Source organism: Sceloporus occidentalis, unplaced genomic scaffold (genome assembly GCF_023333645.1).
Source record: "Sceloporus occidentalis isolate IW3139 unplaced genomic scaffold, rSceOcc1.0.p SCAF_5, whole genome shotgun sequence".
In the NCBI taxonomy this organism is placed as follows: domain Eukaryota; kingdom Metazoa; phylum Chordata; class Lepidosauria; order Squamata; family Phrynosomatidae; genus Sceloporus; species Sceloporus occidentalis.
Genome location: NW_028316985.1, coordinates 24,535,024 through 24,562,696, shown reverse-complemented (window position 1 = coordinate 24,562,696; position 27,673 = coordinate 24,535,024). Strand labels below are relative to the sequence as shown.

The following is a 27,673-nucleotide window of genomic DNA, read 5'->3' as shown; positions in this document are numbered from 1 at the left end:
TCTAAATAAAAAGGTCCTTGTCTGTTGCAGGGAGAGGATTAACTGAACCTTTCATGGAAGGGAGTTCTACAACTGCAGAGCAGCTATGGGGAAGGCTTTCTTCCTTGTCCTCATCAGATGTGTCTATGTGGGACCAGGGTGACCAGGCATCCTCCTTTTCCAGTGCATGTCTTACACTTCTATCTTCTGTCCAGCAGGAATTCCAAAATGTCCTCCATTTTGAGGATGACTAAGAAGCCCATTGAGTAACACCACATTTGCTGTTCTTGTTAAGAAATTTGTTTACTTGGCAACCTGTCCTTGCTGCAAATGGCGGGGGGGGGGGGGGCAGGATGGAGCCTTCCAAAGTTGTTCTTTCCTAGAAGCAGCAGCAGCAGACAAGATCTGCCAACAGAGCTCAGGGTATGTTGGTTTTTCAGAGCGGAAAAGGACGGCAAACATATTTGTCAATGGACTGCTTGAGGACACACCGCAAATGCTGAAAGGGTTTTTTTCCCCTTCATTTCAGCACATGGACAAATGAAAGGAATAATTGAAATGTAGATTCAAGTCCAAAACACGCTGCAGAAATAATTCAGTTGGGACTGCTTTAATTGCCCTAGCTCGGTGTTAGGGAATCCTGGGAACTGTAGTTTATTGTGGCAGCAGAGCTCTCTGACAGAAAAGGCTAAATATCTCACAAAACTAGAGTTCTCAGAATTCCCTGCCACTGAGCCAGGGCAGTTAAAGCATTTTCAAACTGGATTCGTTTTGCAGTGTGTTTTGGACCATAGTCAAGGGTTTTTTGCTAGTAAAGTACAATTTCGCTAGCCAACATGCATGAAGATGAAAATAATGAAGATAAGTTCATCAGAAAAATATGGTTGAATACATAATAAAATTCTGTATATAGACTGTAGCTGTAGATGAATCATATGATATGAATTCATATTTATATTAGGGGTTTTAGCTTTTATTTTGTAATGTTCTACATTTTTCTTGAATGCCCTATATATTGAGGTCGGGTCACCCTGAGTGGGACTAGGAGAAAGCCTTCCCCTGCAGATCTTAAAACCTGGGCAGACTAATATAGGGACCTACAGTCTTTCAGATAGTCTAGACCTGTGATGGAGAAATTATGGCACATGTGCCCGAAGTCGCATGTGACACCATTTTGCCCAGCACCCGGTGGGGAGGAGTATCAGGTGGGTGTGCACCCTCAGAGACAGCTGGAGGCCAAGAAAAAAAACGAGGTGGAGAAGGAACCACAGGTGCACAACTGAGGCTCCTCCTCCCTGATATTTCACAGCTTTCAGCTGTCTCTCGGAGACAGCTGGAGGCTGAAAAAGGTGTGGGGAGAGAAGTCCCACCTGGAGGTCCTGCCCCCAGAGGGCAAAAGTCCCATCCTCAGCACTGGGTAACACCCAATGCTGGAAAAATTCTTAGTGGGGGCATGCAGTCCCAAAAAGTTTCGCCATCACTGGTCTAAACTCAAGTTGTGTAGGACTTTAAAGGTCAGCCAGCACTTTAAATCCTGCCTGGAACTGACCTGGTTGTCAGTGAGGCTGTTTCAGCAGGGGAGTTATATATCCCTTATAATCAGTCCAGCCAGCAGCCTGGCTGCAAAATTTTGGGCCTGCTGAAGTTTCTGAACAGTTTCTGAAGGCAGTCCCATGTAGAGTGTGTTACATTAATCTAAAAGGAATGTAATCAAGGCACATAGCCAGATCTGACATCTCAAGGAACAGGAGCAGTTGGAGCACCAGTTTTAGCTGTGTATGAATTACATTAGATTGTGTTTAAAATGTGAACCAAACAACCTGCCCTACATCCTTTCTTATCTTTCATTGCTTTTTGAGCAGCACATTAACTTTTGGTTGGAATAACATATGCAAACATAGAGAAGAGGAGGAGTGGAAAGAGAACATTTTTCCTAATGTTAAGGGTGGGTTACATGTGGCCTGGAGCCTGTATGCTTCCCTCTACTTTTTTGCCCTCCTCATGGGTCCCCATTACCATGCTGCCAAAATCCAGTAGTGTGATAGTAACAAAAAAGTGCATTCTTCCTTTAATTTTCCTGTGATAGAACCAAATTTAGGAGATACATTAGCATTCTTTACCCATCCCAAAAATACTTGTATTCAAAATGATATATTCATCCAAGGCAGGTTTTTTTTACCAGTAATAGTATGATTGCATCTACTTCAGAATTAATGCAGTTTGATACTGCTTTAACTGCCATGGCTCAATGCTATGGAATTCTGGTATTTATAGTTTTGTGAGATATTTAGCCTTCTCTGTCAGAGAGCTCTGGTGCCATGACAAACTACAAATCCTAAGACTCCGTAGGACAGAACCATGACAGTTAAAGCAATGTCAAACTGCAATGATTCTGCAATCTGGCAGTAGCCTACGCTTCAATTTTAACTATTGTGGCTTCCCCTTTTGGAATCCTGGGGCTTGTAGTTTGGTGAGGCACTGGAGCAGATCTCTGGCTGAGAATTGTAAATGCCCTTTCCTAAACTGCAAATCCCAGCACTCTGTTGGATTAAAGTTATGGCAGTTAAAGTGGAATCAAAGTTCTGGGCTACATCAATGCTGTGTGAAAGGGTCCCTGGTGATTCCCAGATGTATTGCACTACAGCTGCACCATCCCCATGTTGGCTGGAAATAATATGGCTTGTAATGAGGATGGAAATGGCAACCCGCTCTGAAGAAAGTTGCCAAGAAAACTCTGTGATAGACTCGCCTTATGGTCACCATAAATTGGAAATGACTTGAAGGCACACAACAATGCAACAAACTTGGAGTGTGCCAGCTTGGGACAGATGGGCATTTATTACACGTGCTTAAGAGGATAATTTAGGCAATTATAATTACCAAGCAAAACTATACTTATATATCTTCTATGTCAGGGGTTGGAATCACATGATCTTCCAAGTATTATTGAATTACAACTCTCAGCAGAGTACCCAGCAGAACCAATGGTGAAAGATGCTGGGAAAGGTAGTCCAACAATGTCTGGAGTGCTGTATGATTCCCACCTTTGTTCTATATGTTCTGTCCCCTATCCAGAATCCAAAACTACAAGTGTCTTGCATACAGTAAAGGAAATCTAAAATGTTGTACAAACTAGAGTTGTAATAGTCCACACTGCAGATTATTGCACTTTAATACCATTTTAACTGTTCTAGTTTCAATGTACAGAATCCCAAAGTATGTGTTTAAGTAGATGCCAATTGGACCTACAATTTATACATCTGAAGATGCAGACAGCTGGGCTCTACAAAAATTTATAGCAACTAAAACTTGTTAGTTAACCTTCAAATTCACCCAATTCACCTGACCTCTGGAGCTTCCTCCTTATGGAGTCAGATTAACTCCCTCTTTGCTGTCCCTACATTGGCAAGTAAAACTTTTCCAACAGACTTTTGAAGAACTAACTGCAAGGTCTTTTAATAATTACTGTTTAACAGATTTTATTGTTTATACTGTAATGGATATGTTTGATTATGGAGAGCCAGCATGGGGTAGTGCTTTGAGTGTTGGACTATTACACTGGAGATCAGGGTTTGATTCCCAGCTCTGCCAAGAAACACACTAGGTGACCTTGAAGAAGTCACTTGCTCTCATCCTCAGTGAATGGTAATGGCAAATCTCCTCTGAACAAATCTTGCCAAGAAAACGCCATGATCAATTTGTCTTAGGGTTGCCATAAATCAGAAATGATTTGAAGGCACACAACAACAACATTTTGATTGGTTTTAATGCCAGACATAGTTTATATTTCAGCAATACCTTGTTGCATGTTTTCATCTGTAAGATTCTAGTTGTGTTTATTTTAACTTTTGTATGCTGCCTTGTGTTTCAGCTTCAAGAAAAAAAAAACCACAAGATATAAGTGAATAAAATCATCATAATGATCACCACCAATATCACCATCTGTTGTTTTAGCTAGGCCATTATTATTCCCAGGTATTGAGGGATGGGGCAAATGTGAAGAATAACCACCCAGTATTCCAGTTTGGTTTCCTTTTCCTTCTTGACCGAGATGGAATTAGGAATCAGGTGTGGCAATTTGGATAGAATCTGAGTAAGTGCCACCTCTTTATCAATCAGCCCTTTCTGTTTCAAGAATTAGCTGGGAAGAGGAAAGGAAGGGCAAGGGCAGCAGACACCAGATGAAACCTACTCCAGACTTTCTCCAAGGAAACCAGATCTGGGAAAGGCCTATATGGAGAACAGACCCACTATTTTGCATTCTGCAATTGCTGGCTAAGAGGAAGCTTCTTGAAGCCTATTTGAGGAAACTTACAAACTCTTCATAGTTCTAAGTGTCCTGTCTTGTGGCCTCCTCTTGCTGTTATTCTTTTTAAACACACCTTGAAGAACACAAGGAAGGAAAACTAGAACCAGGAAGGACTGGTAACCCATGGGGGGATGAGCTGATACCTCATTATTTTCTGTTTATTCCTTTAGTGTATTTGTTACACAGATATTATATTTTTATGAGTTATAGCAATGATATTCAAAAACTTTTTACCCTTGGGACCCCCCTCCCAACATCTACATGCAGATGCTGCATCCCCCCCCCCCTTAACGTAGCAAGTGACTGAAAATATTTTGTTTATTTAATGTGTGTATTTTCAGTTGTACATTCATATATATTAATATTTTAACATTTTATAAGGAAATAAGATTGTTCAAATCAGAACAGTTTCATTTAAGAAAATTCCGTATTCAACACATGTGTAAATTTTACATATGAAAAGGTTTGGGAAGAGGAGGGATCATAGCCTTCAACTCTCATGCCCTGCTCCTTCAGTAATTCTCACTCTCTCCCATTCCCCCCACCCCCACCCCCGGGTCCCTCCATATGTACTTTTGCTTTTGGGTTGCATTTTGATTTCTTTGTAATTTATATATCAGTTCATACAGGGAAAAAATGTGCAAAAGCCCCCAGTGACCCTTCAAGGTATGGATTTCCTGAGAGATATGTCCTGTGTGTGTGTATCTTTTATTGCTAAAGATGACATTTTCAGTGCTATTGCTCATTCACTGTTGTCACTGCCAGCTGACTGCCTCACTGCCTCCAGTTGGAATTTTACTATTGTGGACTGGAATCTTTAAGTAGCTCTTTAGGGGAGGGGAAGTAAGATTAAATAATCAGCCTGTGTAGAAGTTGGGAAAGGGGCAGAGGAGATAGGGGTGAGAAAAGATATTAAGAATTTGTAATCCAAATGCTTGGCTCATGATTGATTGATTGTGTGTGTGTGTGTGTGTGAGAGAGAGAGAGAGTGAGAGAGAGAGAGATCCAGCCACTTTGAAAAGAAATTTTGAATTTGTCCTCAAAAGCCACTGGAGACATGAGCTGGACAAGTGATGTGTATACACACCCACGTGCACAAAATTATTCAGCTGTGCACTGAAGTGCAATGGCTTTGTAATGTAATATTATTGCCATTTGGATTCTTGTAGCTGTGTTATTTTATGCTTAGATTTTATTTATCTGTTTTGGAAGAAATACATAATTTTTTTCTGCATAGAAAATAATAGCTGTTTCTGCTTGAGGAAGGTGCTACTCAGTAATACAGACTGAAATGGAAAATGGAGGAGTGAGAAGGAGAGAGAAAGAAAAAGAGAGTTGCTTTCCCTCCACCATCTTAAAAACCTCATCTTTGGCTCTTAAGACAAAACAACTCCTGTGATTGTTCAAGCTGATTCATATCTTTTGCTCATTAAGGAATCCACTCTGCCTTCTGTTGAGGATACTAATTTAGCAATAATAGTGTAGTCAGGAAAGAAATTAATTTTAATGGCAATTTTACAGCTCCGATTCATTCATTCTTTTTTAAAAAGATGTTGTTGTGAACACCTTTTATTGCTGTTTTTTCTCTGATATTCAACAAAGCAACACTACAGCTATAAAAATACAACTGACTCAGTCCATGATAAATTATTCCACCATGTATTTATTTATCTGTTTATTTATCCAGTCTAGTAACATATCCTGTCTTTCATCTAGTGAAGTCGAGATAGCTGTCCTCCCCACATTATTCTTACCCTGTAAGGTAGGTTATGGAAAGGAAGAGTGACTGACCCAAGGTCACCTAATGAATTTCATGTTTCCTTGCAAATAAGAGTTTGGGTCTTTCGAATTCTGGTCTAACACATTAAGCACTGTACCACCTTGTCTATGTGGTAAATGTTTCACCATTTGCTGAAGCTAGGGCACATGGCCATATTGTTATAGATCAGTAGACATGAGGAAGTACTGGGATGGGGTGAGGTGGGGAAAACTTTTTAAAATCAAGAGTGCACTAGATTTGTTATTTTATACTTTCCTAGAATCAGGTGTCTTGTACATTGATAGTAATTGGGTGGCATCTTTGTCATGGACAAATCATCTATTTCCTGGGGACTTTTAAGCTCTTTAGGAATGGAACATCAGCCAAAATGATCTGCCCCAGCAATGTGAATTTCTGATTGGTTTTTGGGAACTGTTGTAAAATTTTGTATAGTGGCATCACTTATTTTCCTGTCCATGATAGTCAGCGTCTAGAACAGTGCCAACGTCCCAAACTTTGGTCCTGCACTCTTTTTGATCTTCAACTCCTAAAAGCCTTAGCCAGTTTGGTTAACAGTCAATAATTCTGGAAGTTGAAGTCAAAAACATCTGGAGGACCAAAGTTTGGAAACCATTGGTCTAGAATATGCAGGTGATATGGACCACTGACACAATTAGTCCCAGGCAACCTCAGTTACATTTCTGGAACCAAACATCCCTGTGATTTATGGGGAAATTATGAGTTACAACAAGATGTGAAATATCCAGAGGTTGGTAACAGGCACTTGATTCCACCCAAACCACTGCTAAAATTCATTGGCTAAAATTCAGTGCTTACTAGTGCTGCCATAGTAATCATTGAAATTCTGTGGTCTTGCTGGTGTTTTCTGTAGTGCTAGAGTGTTGTCCACCACCATGACACCCACCCAAATGCAAGCTAGAGCATCTTTCCTTTCTAAAGAGAAAGAAAGGGCAAACAGATCTCATTTTTGTGGTGGTGTTGAATTTCTGGGTATCATTTTATTCACAGTTTGATAATACCTGAGTTAGAAATGGAAAGGTAGAAAACCTGGACAGAATCTAGATGAGTATCTTTAAAAAAAAATCAATTTTAGTTCTTTTGGTATATCTGTGGTAGTGGCAATTTTATCTTCTTACCCACAACAGTAATTTTTTAGTTTGTGCAATGCTGTCTGTGGAACCCATTCTAACAGTCTGGGCTAGAGAACATCTTTTTCCAATGTGACATATTATCACAACTGCACAGCTTCTTAGAATTATAACTTGAAGTAAGATATGATAATGTTGATGCTCAAATAATCCTGGTGAGATCAATGACACTTCAACTGAGTACATTTGGAACACATGGCTGCTCTGGAAGACAGGCCTGTTTTGAAGTTTTATGCCTGCTAGAATGGCAATGAGTGGAGGTGCTGTCCAGTGCTGATCTTTCCTTTCCTTTCTGCAGTCAGTAATCTATAGCAATTCATTCCCTTATAGAATGGGTGAGAATCATGTGCCTCACTATATGTTGCACTAGAACTCTCAATGTTCGCTATCATTGGCTGTCTGGTTGAGGATGCTGTGACATACAGTCTGAATGGCTGCATGAATCCCACATCTGTTTTATCAACTACATTTTGGTTTCTGATGACAGAAGAGCTGGAGTTAAAAAAAGAGGGTGACTCTATAAGAATTTTATATGGCACATCCAGAAGAGCATGTTGTGAAAAAAAAAAGCTACCATTCTAAGAAAAAGGTAATCAGGAATTAATCTCTTAGGCATGAATATTTTAGAATCAGTATGTAACCTTTCAATAGCAACAGGGCTTAGAAAACCTCGAAGTACTATACAGTCTCAGGGGATAGCCAAACAGTTTTTAAAAAATGTTTTAGGTACTCAAGTTGGTCATAGGAAGGTTGCAGAAGATATAATCCTATTGAAACAGCTCTATGTGGTTTCTGGCTTTTTTTTGTCACTCACTAAGATCACAATCAATTTTTAAAAGCCTTCTTTTGTTCCTCACTTTTCTCAATATGTGATGCAGTGCCGCTGTATGATGAAGTCAATTATGTCGACTACTGTTATAGGACAAAGTTGCATTGTGTGTAATGCACTAAGAAAGGATCCATGGAAATGCTTACAGTATAAAAAGAGCCAAAATCCTCAGTAAAACAAAGCCAGTAACTGCAGTAGAAGTTGCAGGATATTGGGGTGGGGTGGGGTGGAGTTGAGAACAGAGGAAATTGGTGTCAGTCTAGGTTTGGCCAAACATTGAAAGTCTGGAAGTTTAAGGTGAATTTCTATATGTCCCTCTCAGTCTCCCTGATTTCTATAGTTCATGGCTGGTTGAGTGGGTCTAGGATTATATCCAAAGACGACCACTCTGTTCAAAATATCATTTAATCCTAAAACTCAGCATATAGCATGAAATAATAATCAGTCCAAAGTACAGTTGCCTTTGAAGTACCCTCATGGTTAGAAGATCTCTATACAACAAAGCAGAGAGATAAAGGTGTACATCCTGGAAATGCAGAATGTAGAAAAGAGGTGAATTTTAGTGTGTTCACTGATGAGAGATTAATGTATATAGGTGTGGTGAGGGGAAGGGAGATCGATATTCTAAAAATCAGGGCTAGAGAAAAAGGAATATTTTCTTCCTAGGGGAGCAAACTGTAATGCATTTATGTACAGGTTAAATAAACAATAGCATAAGGCAGTGATGCACATATATTTGGAGGGCTTGTATTGATATTTCCCATGGGACACTGGAGGGCTACATCTTCATTCTCCTCCATTGCCCCAAGGGCAGTCATTGGCTGCTTTGTGGGGGAGAACCCATCTGGACCTGAAAAGGTGAGAAGAATATAAGCCCCTATACAATGAAATGGTCACTAGTAACCCTAAGAGACTATGGAGGATGCCATATAGGCTATTTTTGAGCCCCATCTTTTGGGGAGAGGGGCTGATATGGTTCATTTGTGGTTTCAAAACTTCCTACATTTGTTTCCTCCCTAATGAACATTCCCTGACCACTAAAACACTCTTACTTGGAGCTTGTTTTAGAAGAGGGTTGCTGCTCTTAGAGGCTTCCAGAAGCAGAATTCCCCCTTTCCTCCTATGTCTTTTCCATAGGGTTTTGTGGGAAGAGTGTGGGTGTCAAAAAAGATGTCCAAAGGCTGCACATGGTCCATAGACCATGTGCTTCTCATCCCTGGTATAAGAGCAATTCAGTTTCTTTGCTGTTCCTTGAGACCACAGGTTTATCATGATGTATCTTAGTCTGGCTTTGGCTACCAAGATTAATTACAGTGGACCCTTGGTATCCATTGGGATCTGGTTCCAGGACCCCCATGGATACCAAAATTTGTGGATTCTTAAATCCCATTATATACATTGGCACAGTAAAATGGTGTTCTTTATATAAAATGGCAAAATCCAGGTTTACTTTTTGGAATTTGGAATTTGTTTTGAATATTTTCAAGTCACGGATAGTTGAATCCATAGATAAAAAATTAGTGGGTTTGAAGAGCTGATTGTAACCATTTCTGGGGGAAATATGATGTGGAGAGACTGAGAGTGGTTAGTTAATCGTGGTAGCCAAATCTATGTTATGTTATGATGAGCCCCCTAAATCATGATCAATTTAAGTGGCCTCAAGGAATGGCAAATAAGGTGAATTGCTGTCATATCATAGTATCTAGAAAATGGACCACCAAATCCTAACTCAAGTCCATCACTGACAATATTGACCATATCCCAGTTCCGTGAAGGTGAATCCCTCTCTCCTTGCTGGTATTTTCTGTTTAATACTCTCTTTTACAAAATACAAGACACTGTTTGAGATTAGGAGGATACTTTTCAGAAAACTCTTTGGCTTGTTACTGAATATCAAGGGATTCCTTTCTGCCTCTTTCCTTTCTTTTTCCGTTTGTTCACTCATTTGTATTGGAACAGCCATAAGAAACTCTTTGGGGCTTCATATTGCTGATGTTTTCTGCTTTTTTTAATCTAATAAATTATGAAGAACTGTCCTGCAGGCTCATACTCTTTACAAGCTTGTCCTGGGGAGATAATTTCGTGCACAACTCCCAGTCACATTAATAAGGCTTGAGCTAGAGGAGTTCTTGGCAAATTATGCCCTTAGATCAAAAGGGGGGGGGGGGAATCAAATATATTGTGAACACATGTGTATGCTTATTTGAATTATTTTATTGCAGAACGCAACTTATATCTGCTGTTGAATAACTGTTAATGTGGGCACATTATACATAAGATTAACCTTTATGGGAGCTGCTAAATTTGCAAACTGTAGACTTTTGCTTGATGTAGAGGTTGCAGAGATCTTGGTAGAATTAGGGGAAGGATTTCAATGGTTTGTCCAGAAATCATGGTCAATTACATTCAGCACTCTGTGTGTGTTTCCTAGAATTCCTTTGACCATTTTTCTAATTCAGCAATGTGCAACTTCCCAAGGTTTGCACAGGCCTCACTGAATTTAAGAAAGCTATTCTTCTTTGGTTTTTTTTTTTTAAAGAAACCTCAAAATGTTCCCTGCACCCTTTTTGGACATGAGGGACAGTTTTACTGTGTGCCCTCTCTGGGAAGTCTTAGGCCAGGAGATGCTCCTCTCCCAAAAAACAGGTAGTGACCAGAATTCACATTCAGTTTCAGAAAACAAAAACAAAAACAAAAAACACTTCCTAGCAGCCACTTTTCACAATGCTGCTCCAATTATTGCTAAGGGTATGCTTTGGGTTCAGAGATAGCCTGAATCAAATTGAGTTGATTCCCACATTTCTGGGAGATGTCTAAAACAAAGCAGGTTTCCTCTGAAGAGGACTGAATTGGAATGTAAACATTCCTGAAGATCTATTAGATCAGTTTGGACTCAGAGGGACATAGAGACAATGATAGTGTCTCTCAAAAGATGGAGCCATCCATGTATTTTTGGTATCTATGGGTGCTCTTGGAATCAGACCCCAGTAGATACCAAAGCCCCACTGTAAACTAGGTACATCTAGCACAAAGGTTGACGCTTTCCTTGTATATGTGTGCAGAAATTCAGTTTTTGCTTCATAGAGCCATTAGGGAGCTTTAGGTAAGTTTTGCTATTTGCTAGAGAGTGAAGGTAATGTCAGTCAGCCAAAAACAACTAGTGGTGATTGTTGGCTTCCATGTCAGTGGGGTGACATGGGTTTTTGATATACTATGGGTTTTTCATTGAAATTGAAAGGAGTTGTCCCAGTTTTGTTTCTGATGTTAACTGTCCTCAAGTCGACCTCAATTCATGGTGACCCTGTGGATGAGACATCTCCAAGCCCCTCTGTCTTTCACTGCTCTGCTTAAGGAGATTATCGCATGGCAAAAAAAGCATGACTTACCCCGGCTGGGATACAGTCACTTACGGGATGTAGTCGGGAAATATCACATTAAAAATGCCTCTGATTCCACAGATTGACTGCATCCCAGTTGCATCCTGGCTCCCAGCTGCGCTCAACTGACTGATTTGCAAACACAAGTGGCTGGGGGCTGGGATGCAGCTGGGATGCAGTTGGTAGGGGTAAGTCACTTTTTTTTGCCATGTGATAATTTCCCAAGTCTTGCAGATTCATGTCAATGACCTCCCTGATTGAGGGTAGCCATCTGGCATGTGGTCTTCCTCTCTTTCCACTATAAAAGTGCTAAACCTTATTGTCTTTGAATATCTTCTTTAAATAGAATAGAACCTTGAATAGCATCTTTAAATTTCAGACTAAAACCCAGAGAGTTTTCATTATTCCCTGATGTGGAAGCCACCATTTGCCATTGTTCACCCTGAATGCTGCTGTTTGAGCATTTCAGAAAGAAGCACTACCAATTACTTGCTCCTTTCACTATTATTTTTCTCACATCTGTTTACAGCTATCCATTACCAAGCCTTAGGGAACTGGAAAGCAACACTGATGCTTTTCTCTGTGTTTGTTTGTTACAATATTTTGGATGCTTTTCAAGTACTGGGTTGTTCCAATAGATGGACATATCCTCATTATATCCTCATTCTGTTGCAAATATTGAGCAATGGCTTGTTGGAGACACAATAGGAATTCGCTGCGACTTCTTTTGGCTCTACAGCAGAAGTGGAAGCCCAAGCAAATCAGATTTTATTTCTGTCAAGCCAGTAGCCATTGCAATTATAACAAATACAGTACATCCCATCAGACATGGCATATAAAGCCTTAGTAGTATTAATGTTGAACTGCTCTTACTGACAGAAAGTTCTTCCTAATGTTTTAGAGATTCCACCTAAACATTAGGAAGAACTTCCTGACAGAAAGATCTGTTTGACAGTAGAACATACTTCCTTGAGGTGTAGTGGAGTTTCCTTCTTTGGAGGTTTTTAAACAGAGGCTGAATGGCCATCTGTCAGGAGTGCTTTGATCATGTATTCCTGTATAGCAGGGGGTTAGACTGGATGGTCCTTGTGGTTTCTTCCAGCCCTATGATTTTATGATCCTATAATTCTAATGCCACTAGGACTTAGGATGGCCTGGCATGTTTTGTTTCTGCAGTTATTAAGGCAAATTTTATGACTTCTTGCAACCCCATGGTAGCTGCTGGAAATCATGCAAACACAACACAAATAAACAAAGAGATTCTTCAGAAACATTATCATACAAGATTAAAAATAAAGGACAGCGAGATCATATTATTCAAAGATATCCCAGCAGGAATCTTAAGAAGAGGAAAGGAATTATGTGAAGTCGAAGGCTTTCATGGCCGGCATCCATAGTTTTTTGTGGGTTTTTTGGGCTATGTGGGTTCTAGCAGAGTTTCTTCCTGGCGTTTCACCAACATCTGTAGCTGGCATCTTCACAAAAAACTACGAAAGGAATTATCTTTCCCCATTAAAGAAATGAGAGCAAATAATATACTGTAATGTATAAGTGGGAAAATCCATCTGGACTATCATTCATGGACAGGCAAAAAAAGACGACAAATAAATACAGTACAGAAAGCCAGGGCATTTCTGGAAAACTTTGAGAAAAGGAACACATTTGAGAAACGATAAGAAATGAAGGATAATGAAAATAAAACAAAAACCAACTGAAGATCAATACCAGGACAGCCAAGATAAGCAACAGAAAACTGACACATAAACTGAAGATATGGAAGACAATGAAAGAAAAGAAAATAGTGAAATAGAAAGAATGCAGTGGTGAGACCTTCTGCAGGCCAGATTAAGTGGCAAGCCCTACCGCTACTGCTAAACCCTGTCCCTAGGGACTGTCATGAAGTGAGCCCCTGTGCAGAGGAGATGGAGGAGGAGCAAAGACAGCCACTCTCAGATGGGATTTGCAAATGATAACTGAGGGGCTATGCAGACTGCCCCTAAGGGATGGCCTCCAGTCGACCCTTTTACAGCCAGATTGGAGTCACACTCCATGGCAACCGCACGCTGCGGCCCCAAACTGGCCTTTGCAGGGTGCAATAGCCCCGGTGCCATGGCTTTATGGTGCTCCTTCGATGCTGCGTCATATGAACGTAGCACCAGAGGAGCGCCATAACATTGCATGCCATGTGGTGCGGTGTGCAGTGTCACGCAGGCCTGGGAGCGGAGCCGGGGTATGCATCATATGGACGCCACACCCTGACTCTGCCCACAGGCCAGCTTTTCTTGCTGGTCTACACAGCCTCTGAGAGTGTTTGTTTCCCCCTCTCTTTATTTCCCTTCATGGGAACATAATGAAGCTGGACATTCAGCCACAATTTGCAAGATCATCCTCATCCTCATCATCCTACCTTTCCCACAAGATTGGGCCTCATGGCAATTTGCAAATTAAAATGATTGAAACACAATTAAAAAACAAACAAACAGAAAAAGTCAACTTTAAAATAGAATTAAATCACTAACAATACTAAAACAATTTGAAAGCTATAGGCCCGTTCTAGACGGGCCTTTGCGCCACCCTCATCATGTGCTAGGGGTTGGCTGAGGACTTAGCGTCCATACCGGCCTCACCTCTAGCATGTGACGAGGGCGTAAAAATGGCAGTGCCCTATACACACGGGCGCTGCCATTTTTACGTGCTGGATGCTTAGCATCAGCACGTTGCCCTTGCTTTTTGCAGCTTCTTTTTCCGCCGCTGGGAAGCCTCCCCGTTTGGAGGCTGAGGCTTCCTGGTGGCGGAAATGGAGGCAGCCATAGTTAAGCAAGTAAAATAGTACAATTTAATACAATCTAAAATACCCACTCGCAAACCCTCAATTCTAAAAGTCTATCTGAATAAAAAAAAGTCTTTGCTTGCCAACAGAAGGAGGGGGGCTTTTCTAGACTCCTTGGAGAGGGAGTTCCAAAACACACGGCAGAAATAATCCAGTTTGAGATTGCTTTAATTGTCCTGACTCAGTGCTAGGGAATCCTGGGAACTGTTGTTTGTTGTGGCACCAGAGCTCTCTGACAGAGAAGGCTAAATGTCTCATAAAACTAAACTTCACAGAATTCCCTAGCATTAAGCCAGGGCAGTTAAAGCAGTTTCAGACTGGATTATTTCTGCAGTGGGTTTTAGACCGGAGGTCCAAGCCTAGCGGCAACCACTGGGAAGGCTCTATCTCATGTTCCTGCAACTGTATTTTATAAGGTGGTAGGACTGAAAGAAGGGCCTCTCCTGTAGATTTCATGGTCTGGTCAGGATCGTAGGGGTGTGTGTGTGTGATATGGTCTATCAAATAGCCTGAAACAAAGCCATGTGGGCTTTATAGGTCCAAACCATTACTTTCAATTGGGATCAGAAACAGACTAGCAGCCATTGAAGCTGTTGGAACAGGTGAATTGTATTATCTCTGTAACCTTTCACATTTTCTCTCATTGAAAGAATATTTCTCTCTTCACTCCCCTTCCTGTGTGGTTGTGGTTGTGGTAGTAGTGCCTACAGCACAGCCAGTTCTGGGTGTCATGTGGAAAGCTGCTAACAAGCAGCCTAGCAAAGTACAGAGGGCCTCACCCCCAGCAGTTTGGCCATCAAGTGATGAATTGGCCTCAACAACTATGAACACAAGGATGCTATGAAATACTTGCAGTCTGTGTTAGTGGAAGGACTACCTACATTGATAAAATCAGGGGTCTTCAAACTATTATATTTTGGTAACATCCAGTAGCCAAAGTCTTCTAGGCTCTGCCTCAGGGCAACAAATGTGATCAGGTGTAAAAGTATCCCTATACAGTCTCAAGGGTTGAGTGTAAAAATGGCAAAGATCACTGGAGTATTGTTGGAAATACGCTTTTTATTAGGAAAGGGAAGCCAATCAACAACTACAGTGGACCCTTGTTATAGGTGGGGGATCCGTTCCGGACCCCCCTGCGTATAACAAAATCCGCGTATGCTCAAAGCATATTTGTCCCAATGGCGCCATTGGGACAAAAGTCGCTTCACCCACTCCTCCCTCGCTTCCCTCCTCCCTTCCCTCCCTTCCCTTCCCCTTACTTACCTGAACTCCCTCGGCGGAGCGGCTTGGCCTCTGCCGCTGCAGGGAAGCCGGGTGGCGGCGGCGGCAGCGGAGGCCAAGCCTCGGCTTCCTCACCGCCACCGTGCAAGGGCGCGATGGCGGTGCTGGAGGCCTCTTGGCCCCCAACAGCACCGCCACTGGGCCTTTGCCACAGCGGCAGCGAGGGAGGAGGGCTGCCGCGCCGGAGGCCTTTAAGGCCTCCCGCGCCGGCATCCGGCCTCCTCCAGGCCGCCGCCGCTGCGGAAGGGGCGGGTGTTGGTGCTGGAGGCCAAGAGGCCCCAGCACCGATACCTGGCCTTTCCGTGGCCGCGGAGGCCTGGAGGAGGCCAGGTGTCGGTGCTGGAAGCCTCGCAGGCGTCTGCTGCTGCTGCCCTCTGCGCCTCCTCTTCCTCACCTCTGCGCCCAAAAAAGGCACGGAGGTGGGGAAAAGGAGGCACGGAGGGCAGCAGCGCCGGAGGCCTGCGAGGCCTCCAGCACCCACACCCGGCCTCCTCCAGGCCTCCGCGGAAGGGGTGGGTGTTGGTGCTGGGGCCTCTTGGCCTCCAGCACCGGTATCCGGCCCTTCCGCGGCAGCAGAAGCCGGATGCTGGCGCTGGAGGCCTTCAAGGCCTCCGGTGCTGCTGCCCTCCGTGCCTCCTCTTCTCCACCTCCGCGCCTTTTTTTGGGCGCGGAGATGGGGAAGAGGAGGCACAGAGGGCAGCAGCGCCAGAGGCCTTCAAGGCTTCCGGCACCGACACCCGGCCTCCTCAGTGCCGCGGAAGGGGCGGGTGTCGGTGCTGGAGGGGCCCCAGCACCAACACCTGCCCCTTCCGCGGAGGCCTGGAGGAGGCCAGATGCTGGCGCTGGAGGCCTTCAAGGCCTCCGGCGCTGCTGCCCTCCGCGCCTCCTTTTCCCCACCTCCGAGCCTTTTTTTGGGCACGGAGGTGAGGAAGAGGAGGCGCGGAGGGCAGCAGCAGCAGAAGCCTTCAAGGCCTCTGGCACGGACACTCGGCCTCCTCAGCGCCGTGGAAGGGGCGGGTGTCGGTGCTGGAGGCCAAGAGGCCCCAGCACCAACACCCACCCTTTCCGCAACGGCGGTGGCCTGGAGGAGGCCGGATGCCGGCGCGGGAGGCCTTAAAGGCCTCCCGCGGGGCAGCCCTCCTCCCTCGCCGCCGCTGTGGCAAAGGCCCGGTGGCGGTGCTGTTGGGGGCCAAGAGGCCTCCAGCACCGCCATCGCGCCCTTGCACGGCGGCGGCAAGGAAGCTGAGGCTTGGCCTCCGCCGCCGCCGCCGCCACCCGGCTTCCCTGCAGCGGCGGTGGTGGAGGCCAAGCCGCTCCGAGCGACTTAAGGTAAGTAAGTGAAGGGAAGGGAGGGGGGCAGGGAGGGAAGGGAGGAGGGGAGTGAGGAGAAGGAAATTGTCCCCAATGGCGGTGTGCGTGCACGCGTGCCGCCATTGGGGACAATTTCCCCATTTGCCATCCGCAGATGTTCAAATCCGCGTATGGCAAATCCGCGTATGGGGAGGTTCGACTGTACATGAGACTTGCCTAACAATGATGCAGCACACTTTTGAATAGCATCCCTCTTGGAACTGATATTGTTGCAGTTCCTAGCCATTGCCACATACCTCAACTAGTTAGAGAGAGCAGGCCAACCTCCTGCAGACCAGTCATGTGCTAAATTTTTACCCTTGAACACATTATCTGAAATTTTAATTTGGCTAATGAGTCTGAAGAATGTCGTACTGACCTAGGATTTCTAATTATTTCTGTATTTATATTCTGATTACTACCTGATCACAGCTTGGAAAATAAAGGTTTTTTTGGACTAGAGCTTTCTATCCCCCTCCCATGCATGGTGCAGGATACTGGCAGTTGTGGCCCAAAGAATGTTCTCAACTTGTGCTCTACGTTAAACATCAATGTGGAATGCATAGCTTTTTCAGAGGTGAAGGCCATGGTTGATACTGGCTTGGTGACCAGTAAACTCACATATGTACCTATATATTTTTGTACACACAAGCATCCCAGCATACATCCATTCCTCACTGGGAGAAAGTGGAGAATATTTTCTCCATATTTGCTCCTTCCCCTGGCAGTCCTGATACAGATCATTCTTTCTTTGCTGTTAGCAGCTGTGCAGAAAGAGCAGCCTGCTATCAAATTGATAGGGTGGAAAAATTTAATGTAATTGAGTTCAAGTTGGGGCATCTCCCGAGGGGATGCACATAAGGCACTGGGGTGCACATGTATTTTCTGGGCTTTGTGTTCTGCACCCCCTGAGCTAAATAGATATGCTATGTTTATAAGTTTGACAACGGATAGATTTGAACAGAGAACTAAGTCAGGTAAGCTGAGAATTGCCATGGTTCACTTCTCCCTTCAGCTAGGACATGGTTGGGAATTGTGTGGCCCTCCAGCACTTGTTGAACTACAACTTTGAGTATTCCTTACTGTTGGCTATTCTAGCTAGTGCTGCTGGAAATTGCAGTCCAACATCTGGAGAGCCACACATTTCCTACTGTTGTGCTAGGAGTTTGTAAGGTGCCCTGGAATTGGCCACTTTTTTATTTCACAGTATAATTGTCCTTACAATATGACTGCAAGATTTCATATGCCTTCTAACAACACTTTAAAGCAAGTCACTCTTGTCTCAGTCATATTGATATAAGCCCCTTTGAACATTTAAATAGTGGTGCATAAATAAGTGCTATCTTTCTCAAATTTAAGGCAGTTTTTTCAAAAGGCTATTAAAGCAATGTGGTTCAATGGAATTAAATTTCAGTATTGTAGCTGAATTGCTTTACAGATCACAGGCACCATGATTCTGGCCAATTAGGAGTTTGGGATTCATTTCTAATTAACTGGTTCAATAATGTGAGTTGTACAACAAAGCATCAGCATGCATTCACCCTGCTCCAATTAGACTGTCATTTTAGAACAATGTTCTCCTGAAGCTTACAGTTTCTCAAAAGCTTACCAAGGCTTTCTAAAGGACAGCTTGTTACCATGATCAGTTTTCCTTGACAATACAGGCAGAGGATGCTTTAGGACAGTGGTGGTCCCAAAACCCATAGTTCATAAAATGAATTTGGAATGCTTGCAGTGTTCATCTGAAGTGGGTGCTATTTCCATTACTAGAAGGTGTACATGTCACCTGTCTGTAACACTGAGAATACTGGAATAGTAGAATCCTTTTTGCCAGGGCACTTGGAAAATATAGTTTTGCCAGGGTACATGAGCAAAATCAAGGGGAGTAAGGATTGCCCATCATTGATTTAGGTTGCACTGTTGGTTCATGCACTGTGATGGTGAAACCAGCATCTTGTGTGCAGTAAAAATATTTCCCAGGATATTGCAACAGGAGGGGCTCCATGATTCCTCAACATACAACTCTTGCAAAACTACTTCAAAGGAATATATGTGAAAGGATATCTAGGGCTCGTTACAAACGGGCCTTTGCGGTGCCCCCGTCACGTGCTAGGGGTTGGCCGAGGACCTAGCGTCCATACCGGCCTCACCCCTAGCACGTGATGGAGGCGTAATAATGGCGGCGCCCTATACAGACGGGCACCGCCATTTTGACGTATTGAATGCATAGCATCTGTACGTCATGCCCTGGATGTGATGCCGCAAGTGCGCAAGTAGTGCCTCGCAGCGTCCCATCTGGGGCGCAAGAAGAAGCGCCATTTTGGCTTCTTCACTGGGTCCGGGAACCGCATGGTTTGGCTGCTGTGGTTCCCGGATGCAGCAACCGGCGGTGGCGGCAGAGTGCCGCTTTTCGGCGGTCTGTAACCCGCCTAAGAGTCCTGGGTCCTAGTAGACCACAGTTTGAACATAAGTCGACAGTGTGATGCGGCCGCTGAAAAAGCCAATGCAATTCTTGGCTGTATCAATAGAAGTATAGTGTCTAGAGCAAGGGAAGTAATAGTACCACTCTATCTGCTTTGGTCAGGTCTCGCCTGGAATACTGTGTCTAGTCCTGGGTACCACAGTTCAAAAAGGTTGTTGACAAGCTGGAGCGTGTCCAGAGGAGGGTGATCAACATTTATTTATTTATTTATTTCATTGTTATGCCACCTTTCTCTCCAGTACTGAAGTCAATAGGAGCTGCTTCTGGATTTGTTTGTTGAGTAAAGCCACTGTAATACTATATAAACAGGATATACATTATTATCTTTGTATGCAGGCATATGTAAAGGGTATCTAATGTGCCTATATATCTGTTATCAATTAATGTATATCCTACTTTTTACCCAATGCAGGACTTGGGTTGCTTGACAACATGAATTAAAACAGAATACAAATAAAAACCATTACTGCAGAATGCTGAAGAAAAATTAAAGAACAATGAAACAAGTTATATTAAAACCAAACATGGATTTAAAAACATTTTAAATTGTAAAAAGGTAGGGGGGACCTAATTCACCATGAAAAACCCTTCTACAACAACCATTTAAAGGCCAAATGTCTGTCAAAATAAAAAAGGTCTTTGCTTTGCCTCTATATATCTATATCTACATATTGATATAAAATAACTACATTAAAATATGCTATTGTATTATATTATAATTGACAGATAGCTGCCTCATTCAACAGGCTTTTTGGATCATCACGGAATCGTTACCTCGGTGACTCTGATCATTTAATTTCTGTCTCCAAACAAACAGGAATAAAGGCTTTTCAGCCTTATAAACTGCATTGCCCATGGCAGCAGACACCAGAGGGAGAAGGAGCATATGCCTCTGCTTGTAAACTCCGCCCTGTCACTTTCTTTTGGGCTGGAGACCACATAGAGGCAGGCTACATTTGTGTTTCATAACTATCCTTTGGGTCTGTGACTGTTCTGCAGGCCTTTTTCCTTTGGCTGTGGAAAAGAAACAGTGAGCTCATCATTCTCCAGTGGTAATTCAGTGCTTGGGTGCCTTCAGAATTGGAGTATTTATCCTTCCCACCAGCTGCTATATTTATCCAGCTGTGTGCATCTGGTGCAACATTAGTCTGTAATCCGCATGTTAAAATTTAACTCTTATGTTGAAGTTGCTGATTTAGTTTGATGGTTGGTGCTTGTGGTTATATTAGGATGTGATTAGAAAAAGCAAAGAGAATGGTAACACTCAATAGAAGGCAAGTAGAGGAGAGATAAAGTCTCAGGAGACTGAAAAAGATTATTTTGTCATACTGCTAATTGTAAGAATAAAACCATCTTTTTCAACACCCAGAGACTTTGTACTCTATACCCCAGGATGTGATTAGAACCTGATATTAGATTTGGGAAGGTAAACTGTTTGGGAAAGATATTGGGAGGAGAGGGGCTACAGTTTCCAAAATCCCCCAGCTAGCATGCAAATGAGAGATTATGAGGCTTGTAAAAAAAATAAAAGAAGTACTTTATTTTCTGGCATATAAGACTACTTTTTAAGCCAGGAAAATCTTCTCAAAAGTTGGGGGTCGCCTTATATGCCGGGTGTCATCTTATAGGGCAGGTGCTGAAACATCTGAGACGGACTGGAGAATCTGCAGTCGCCGTATATGTAACTGAAGGGCGGAGCAAGCTGCAGGCGTCCGGGACGCCTGGGATATGGGGAAAAAAAGCCGTGTTTGCAATACCACTCTGATAGTCTTGGAGACAGGGAGGGCTGGGCAGGCAGGGAGAGATGACCAATCCAAGCAGGCTTTGTATAGAACAAGTTTTCCTGCTAAGTACCTGCATGTCATAAGCATTTGAATTAAAATTACCATATTGAAATCAAATCTGATGTTTATTTATTTATTTTTTTGGTGTGCGTTGGAAGAGGGGTAGTCTTATACAGCAAGTATATCCCAAACTCTATATTTTAACTGGAAAAGTTGGGGGTCGTCTTATACACCCAGTCGTCTTATACGCCAGAAAATACGGTACATTTTCTAGGCTGTAGTAAGGGAAAGCTAGTGTCTAGAGGCAAAATGTTACAGTATATTCTTTATTTCAAGGGAGAGATTTGCCAAGGTTCCATTTTCAAGCTAATACAGTAATCAGATTAATTATTTTATACTCAAAATATCTTTGCTCTAGCACAAAGTAAGAACTTTCTGTGTAGTGCAAGCGTCCACAACCTGGCACCTTGCTGAGATGTTGGACTACAGTTCCCATCAGTGTATCCCAGCATTTGCCTCAGGTTCCAAAGTGGGTCTGGATCTTAGATCTGGCAGGTAGATCCTGACTAGAGTTGAGGGTAGCAGGTGATTTTTTTTAATTCCTTCTGATCATTTCAATTAACTGGAAATGATGTTCTGGGAACCATAAGATATTTCTACAAAACCAGGGGGTGATTTTCTGCTGTTTCGGGGATGTGGAGTCTCTCTTCTTTTTTTATAGAAAAATTTAGCATTTTCCAGCTGATTTTTTTTAAAAATGTGTAATTGGGAGTTGATGGGGAGAAACAAGAACCATAGGAAGTCCCAAGGACCAAGAGAAACAATTCCGAGCCCCGATCTTGGCCTCAAATGGTGCCATCTTATTGTTGAGCTAGACAGACTTCTGACTCACCCATTTAAGGCAGTCTTTGCACCTATCTCCTCATGCCTTAAAAAACTATTATGTCCTTAGGGTGCTTTCAGATCTGGGGATGTGTCTCATTGTGTGTTTCAGTTCTGAACTGGGCACTTAAAGAGGTGAACAAAAGTATGAGAGATTGTAGTGGAATTTCTTATTGAAATAAGTACAGGAGAGATCACAAAATATGACAACACACCTTCCAAACAAGCTTCAGGCTGAAATTTGTTGATATTTTAAATATTTATCAAATCAGCTCAAATAGTGCATTTGTAAAAATCAAAGCCAGAACAAAGAATAGCATCTGCTATTAATTATCTGCTCTGAAAAGATTCATCTGAAGACATGAAAGAGAATACTGCTTGGAGATGACTGTGGCAGCAACATGAAGCTTCATGAACCCACACGAATAATTCCATGTATACAAAGTGAATTGAAAGCATTTCAATTTCATTTTTATTTCTGTTGTGTGATATTTGGGAGGTTAAGAGTGGAAGGGGAAAAATAATGAAGAAATAATGGAAAGTTGACTGTAGGAGAAAATAAATTTTGCCATAAGGATTTGTATTTCATAGAATTCTAAAACTATTGGGGATTTTGGCTATTGCTTGCTTAAAATGTAGAATCTACAATAGAGGATACAGCTTTAGCATCTCAAAGAAAGGGCTGTCCAAAGCTTAAATACCTCCAGTGAAGAAGAGCCTGTCACCATGTAGGGCAGCCTGTTGCTGAACTACTTTTACCCTTATCATTGTTTCTTCCAATGCCTTCCTGACAGTAAGAGCTGTTTGCCAATGGAACATGCTCCCTTGGAGTGTGGTAGAGTCTTTTTCTTTGGACGTTTTTAAACAGAGGCTGGATGGCCATCTGCAGAGGGTGCTTTGATTGTGTATTCCTGCATGGCAGAGAGCTGGACATTATGGCCCTTTCAACTCTATGCTTATATGCTTCCATGATTCTCCACCCCTTTGTCCTTGCAAAGATCCTGTGAGGTAAATTAGGTTGTGAGGTAGTGACAGAACTATGGTCACTACCATAGTTGAACAAGGATTTGAACCTAGGTCTCCCACATCTTAGTCTGACACTGCGGCACATAGTTTTTCACTATGAAAATATTCACTTTATTACTGAATTACTGCTTAGAATGCCTGTGTACTGATCAAAGCAACATCCTGTGAGGTGAACACACTCTTCAAATAAGGGTTAAATCTGTGGTTTCCTCTGTTTCTGTGGATGTCATGATTTGGGCAGAGTGCTTTACCATTTGCTGTGGCCTAATGATGGATTACTTGCATACACAGCATGACTGCTTGGAAGACATGGAGCCTGTCCTGGTTTATAGGATGTATGCCAATTTCAAATCCTCTGTACAAACATTTTGTACACAACCACTGTGTACACAGACAAATTGCACTCAACCAACCCCTCTGAGGTCATTGCTTATGTTATACCTTCTCTGTTGTGCAGTGACAGCACAATCCAACACCCACAATCCAGCACCCAGCATCATACTTAGTGACTTTACTATAATTGACATTTTATATAACCATTTTCAGGACAAAGGACAAATTCCAAATTATAAAAGGTTTTGGAGATTACATTCCATGCATACAAAACATAGTTCGATACATGTCTACTGCAGAGTAAGCCCCTGTTCCAAAAGCTTCATAGCTGCAAAATGCAGTTCAGTTACATGCAATAATTTCCTGTACTGTAAATCCTCTTCACTCTAATCCATGAATAAAAATAAGAGCAGAACAAGCTTGGAGGTTGGATGAGAAACCTCCATGGGTGGCATTTAGTTGGTGTTGTCCAGAAGTTTTCCATCCCTGCTATAAATGCAAAGGATCTTTGACCTCAACTTGTTTCTCCCTGCCTCCAAAGCTTAGTGCAAATGTTCCGTCCTGTTTCATTAATGCTGCAAAAATGAGAAGTAGGGAGAAAACAAGATTAAAAGATCAATCCATCCCTCTAGCTAGCACGAATGTTCTCCCAGCCCCTTTTCCCACCCTAGCTTGAGCTGAATTCAATGAATTAGGCTTGGGAATTGTGTGATTCCTGCCAATCTGAAATTGTCTAGTACAGTGGTTTTCAATGTTTGCTCCTCCATTCTTCCTAATGCTGAGGTGGAACTATGTAGGACACCTTCAGTTGTTCAGTGAAAAGGTGAAATATAGTTTCAATCAATCAGGATTTCTTTTCTGTAGGTACTTGTATGATGCTGATTGTACATTTCCTCCATAGATCTTTTGGGATCACTTTGCCTTTTGCTTTCTTTTTTTATCTTCATTCTTGTAGCTATGGATCTGTATTTTTTGCTGCCTTTCTAGAGAAGAACTTCTTCTCAACTGGTATGAATACCAAACAAGCATTCTACGAATGTCTGCCCAGGTCTCTATACTGTAAATATAAGAAAGCTAATTGGCAGGCTGGGAGGTGAAAAGTTTGATTTCACATTTACCCTGTTATAACAATATTAAATAGTTCATTGCGTAGTGGGTGGAAAAGGAATTTAACAAAAGAGATCATAATGGCTTTTTGCATCTGCAGTTTTTAGTTGAAAACTTTTGTTTTGGGTGTGCATTTGGAGTCCAGATGGTGAAGGCACATGCCGGAGCCCATCACGCTGTCAGGGCAGACGGGTACATATGTAAATATTTTGCTTTCTCCCCTATAATATTTGGCTGTGTCTAATCTAATTGCTATCAAAGGCAGAATGTTAGGAGCACACAAGGAAAGCAAACAATGAACACCTCCGGTAACTTGGGAAGATGCTAACCCGCCTATGTTGTAGCATCTAGCAATTTGGTTGCATAATGCTTTGTTCACCCTCGGATTTTGTAGTGTTTTCATGCCAAGTGACAGTTGGGACTAATATGGCTAAAAAGTTCATTTGATAAAGGCAAAAGGCAGAAAACATTTAATTATGTTGGAAACGGAATGTATACCTACTGAGTAGCACAGATGTGAGTTTTCTTCATTTGCATCCCATTCATTTGCATACCATTGTAGATGGGTACATGTTATAAGACAGTTGTCTTATATGGGAACCTCCCAGCCTACTACTATCCCAAGGGGAGAACTGATGCTATTTGAACTCCCTAAAAGCCTGTGACCTGTTAATCTCTACATTTTGGATGTTAGTACAGTTTAAGTGGCACATAAATGAAGACTAGTGGGTTGTCAAATTCTGTGTAATAATGCCCCTTTTTAAAATTACTATGTCTTTGCCTCTCAACCTTAGCATCTAATTGGGTATGCCTACTAGTGGTTTGCATGTACCAAATGAGTACCCCTTATCTGGAACTCCAAAATACTACGGTAAATACTTTAAAATCCAAAATTGTCATAGAATCAAAGAATAATAGAGTTGGAAGAGACCGCAAGGCCCATTCAGTCCAATCCCCTGCCATGCAGGAAATCTCAATCAAAGCATCCCTGACAGATGGCCATCCAGCCTCTGCTTAAAGACCTCCAAGGAAGGAAACTCCACTACACTCTGAGGGAGTTTGTTCCACTGTCGAACAGCCCTTACTGTCAGGAAGTTCCTCTTAATGTTGAGGTGGAATCTCTTTTCCTGTAGCTTGCATCCATTTCTCCGGGTCCTAGTCTCTGGAGCAGCAGAAAACAAGCTTGCTCCCTCCTCAATATGACATCCTTTCAAATATTTAAACAGGGCTATCATATCACCTCTTAACCTTCTCTTCTCCAGGCTGAACATCCCCAGCTCCCTAAGGCATTCTTCATAGGGCATGGTTTTCAGACCCTTCACCGTTTTAGTCGCCCTCTTTTGGACACGCTCCAGTTTCTCCACATCCTTTTTGAACTGTTGTGGCCAGAACTGGACATAGTATTCCAGGTGAGGCCTGACCAAGGCAGAATAGAGTGGCACTATTAGTTTGTTTGATCTAGACACTATACTATACCTGGGTGGCTGAGATAGTCAAACCTTGAGTTTTCTGATGGTGCAGTGTATACTAACTTTGTTTCATGAGCACAATTATTAAAAAATATTGGGTATAAAATCACCTTCAGAGTAAGTATATAAGGTGTATATGAAACATAAATGAATTTCATGTTTAGAATTGGGTTCCATCTCCAAGATATCTAATTATGTATATGCAAATCTAAATAATCCAAAATCCAAAACAATTCTCGTCCCAAGCATTTTAGATAAGGGAAACTCAACCTGTATTTGCTTCAGCCTGCTTTCCACATTCTGTGTCTCCTTAAAATATATTTATGAAATATGGCTTAAATTAAGGTGCTCTATTCTTGCATAAATAACATTGTTTTTAATGTATTCTTTTTGCCTATCGCAGGAGTGATTGACCAGTGTTCGTACATCAAGTACCACTACTCCTCAGCAACAATTCCCAAGAATCTTACCTACAATATTACTAAGACAATCCGTCAGGATGAATGGCATGCCTTGCGTAAGTTCTGTGTCTCCTTTTTTTCAATGTTGTAGGCAGCCAACAGGCAGTTGTTTTAGATCTTCAGTAGGTTGAAAAAAGAGAGTCGGTCTTCTTGCTACCCTGGACAGCTCCGTTGATTTCTTGTGTATGTAGGAAACACCAGAAAAGATCCTGTTGGTGGCACAACATAACAATTTTTTGACTGCTGCTATTTAATTATATTTGGAGATCATAAACAGAGCATGCAATGTCATTTTGGATTCAGTCAAACCTTTACCGTGTTAACAGTTGTGTTTGTGATGCTACTGCAGAATTTATAGCTGAATTCACATTTTGATGTAAAATTTGGGCCTGTTCACATGAACAATAATGCACTGAAGTTGCTAGGAGTTCACTGTTTTGGGGGAGACTTGTTGGTGTAGTCATTCTAATAGTCTTGTATGCATCAAAATCACAGACAAATGGTTCCAGTGATTCTTAGTAACTCAGCAGAAGTTGCAGATTCTCATAGTTTGAATATGCATTTCTCTTTTGGCTTTTTGGTAGATACTAGGGAGTGTTCCCATGAGGACTTTTAGTGTGTATTGACTTGTGTTCATGAAGAGCCTGAAAAGGTTTTTTGGGCTACAAAATCCAAAATGTTATAGCCAGTGTTACCATTGATCCTAATGGATGGGGAGATTTTGGGAAATGTAGTCCAAAAAGTTACTTTCCCAAGGTCTGCTAGAGAGGGAACCTCACCCAGAATCTCTCTTTTCAAGGCTCATGTACTGTCTTGCTTACCTCCATGCAAGCCCTTTTTATCCCATCGCTTTGCCCAGGGCAGGACTCAGAAGACCACCAGAAGGCTGGCTGATCATCATTATAGCCAATGTGCATTGAAAACTCTCTGAAGCAATTCTATGTGACAGAGAAACAGTTGCCTTAAGATATGCAACTGACAGTAGTCATTCCTTTTCTCCCTGTGGCACTTGAGGAAGAGGAGAGAAGGGCATTGCATGTCAGAGTCAGGAAACATCTTTTCTCATGGTTTCATGGTGGCACAATAGCATAAGACCTTTGCCATTGCTGTGCCCAAATCAAGTTTGATTAGGTTTCCCCCCTCAAGCAGCCCTTATAACAAGTCTATTGATGTGGTATCTTAGCAGCTTGGAATAAATGCTATAAACAACAGATGACAGCCCGTAAGAGCAAGATATCATTGAGAA

At 42.4% G+C, this 27,673-nt stretch overlaps 1 protein-coding gene across 3 annotated transcripts in view; it reads left to right on the top strand.

Moving 5' to 3' along the window:
* TMEM178B (transmembrane protein 178B) overlaps positions 1-27,673 on the top strand; it is a 382,079-nt gene that overhangs the window by 61,802 nt on the left and 292,604 nt on the right. For all 3 annotated transcript variants that reach the window (XR_016281497.1, XR_016281498.1, XM_089527884.1), the window contains exon 2: positions 26,370-26,483. Coding sequence is in view for 1 of the 3 variants with exons in the window: in XM_089527884.1 (XP_089384010.1) it covers positions 26,370-26,483 (114 nt within the window). In the remaining 2 variants the exon portion in view is untranslated. The remainder of the gene's footprint in view (positions 1-26,369; positions 26,484-27,673) is intronic.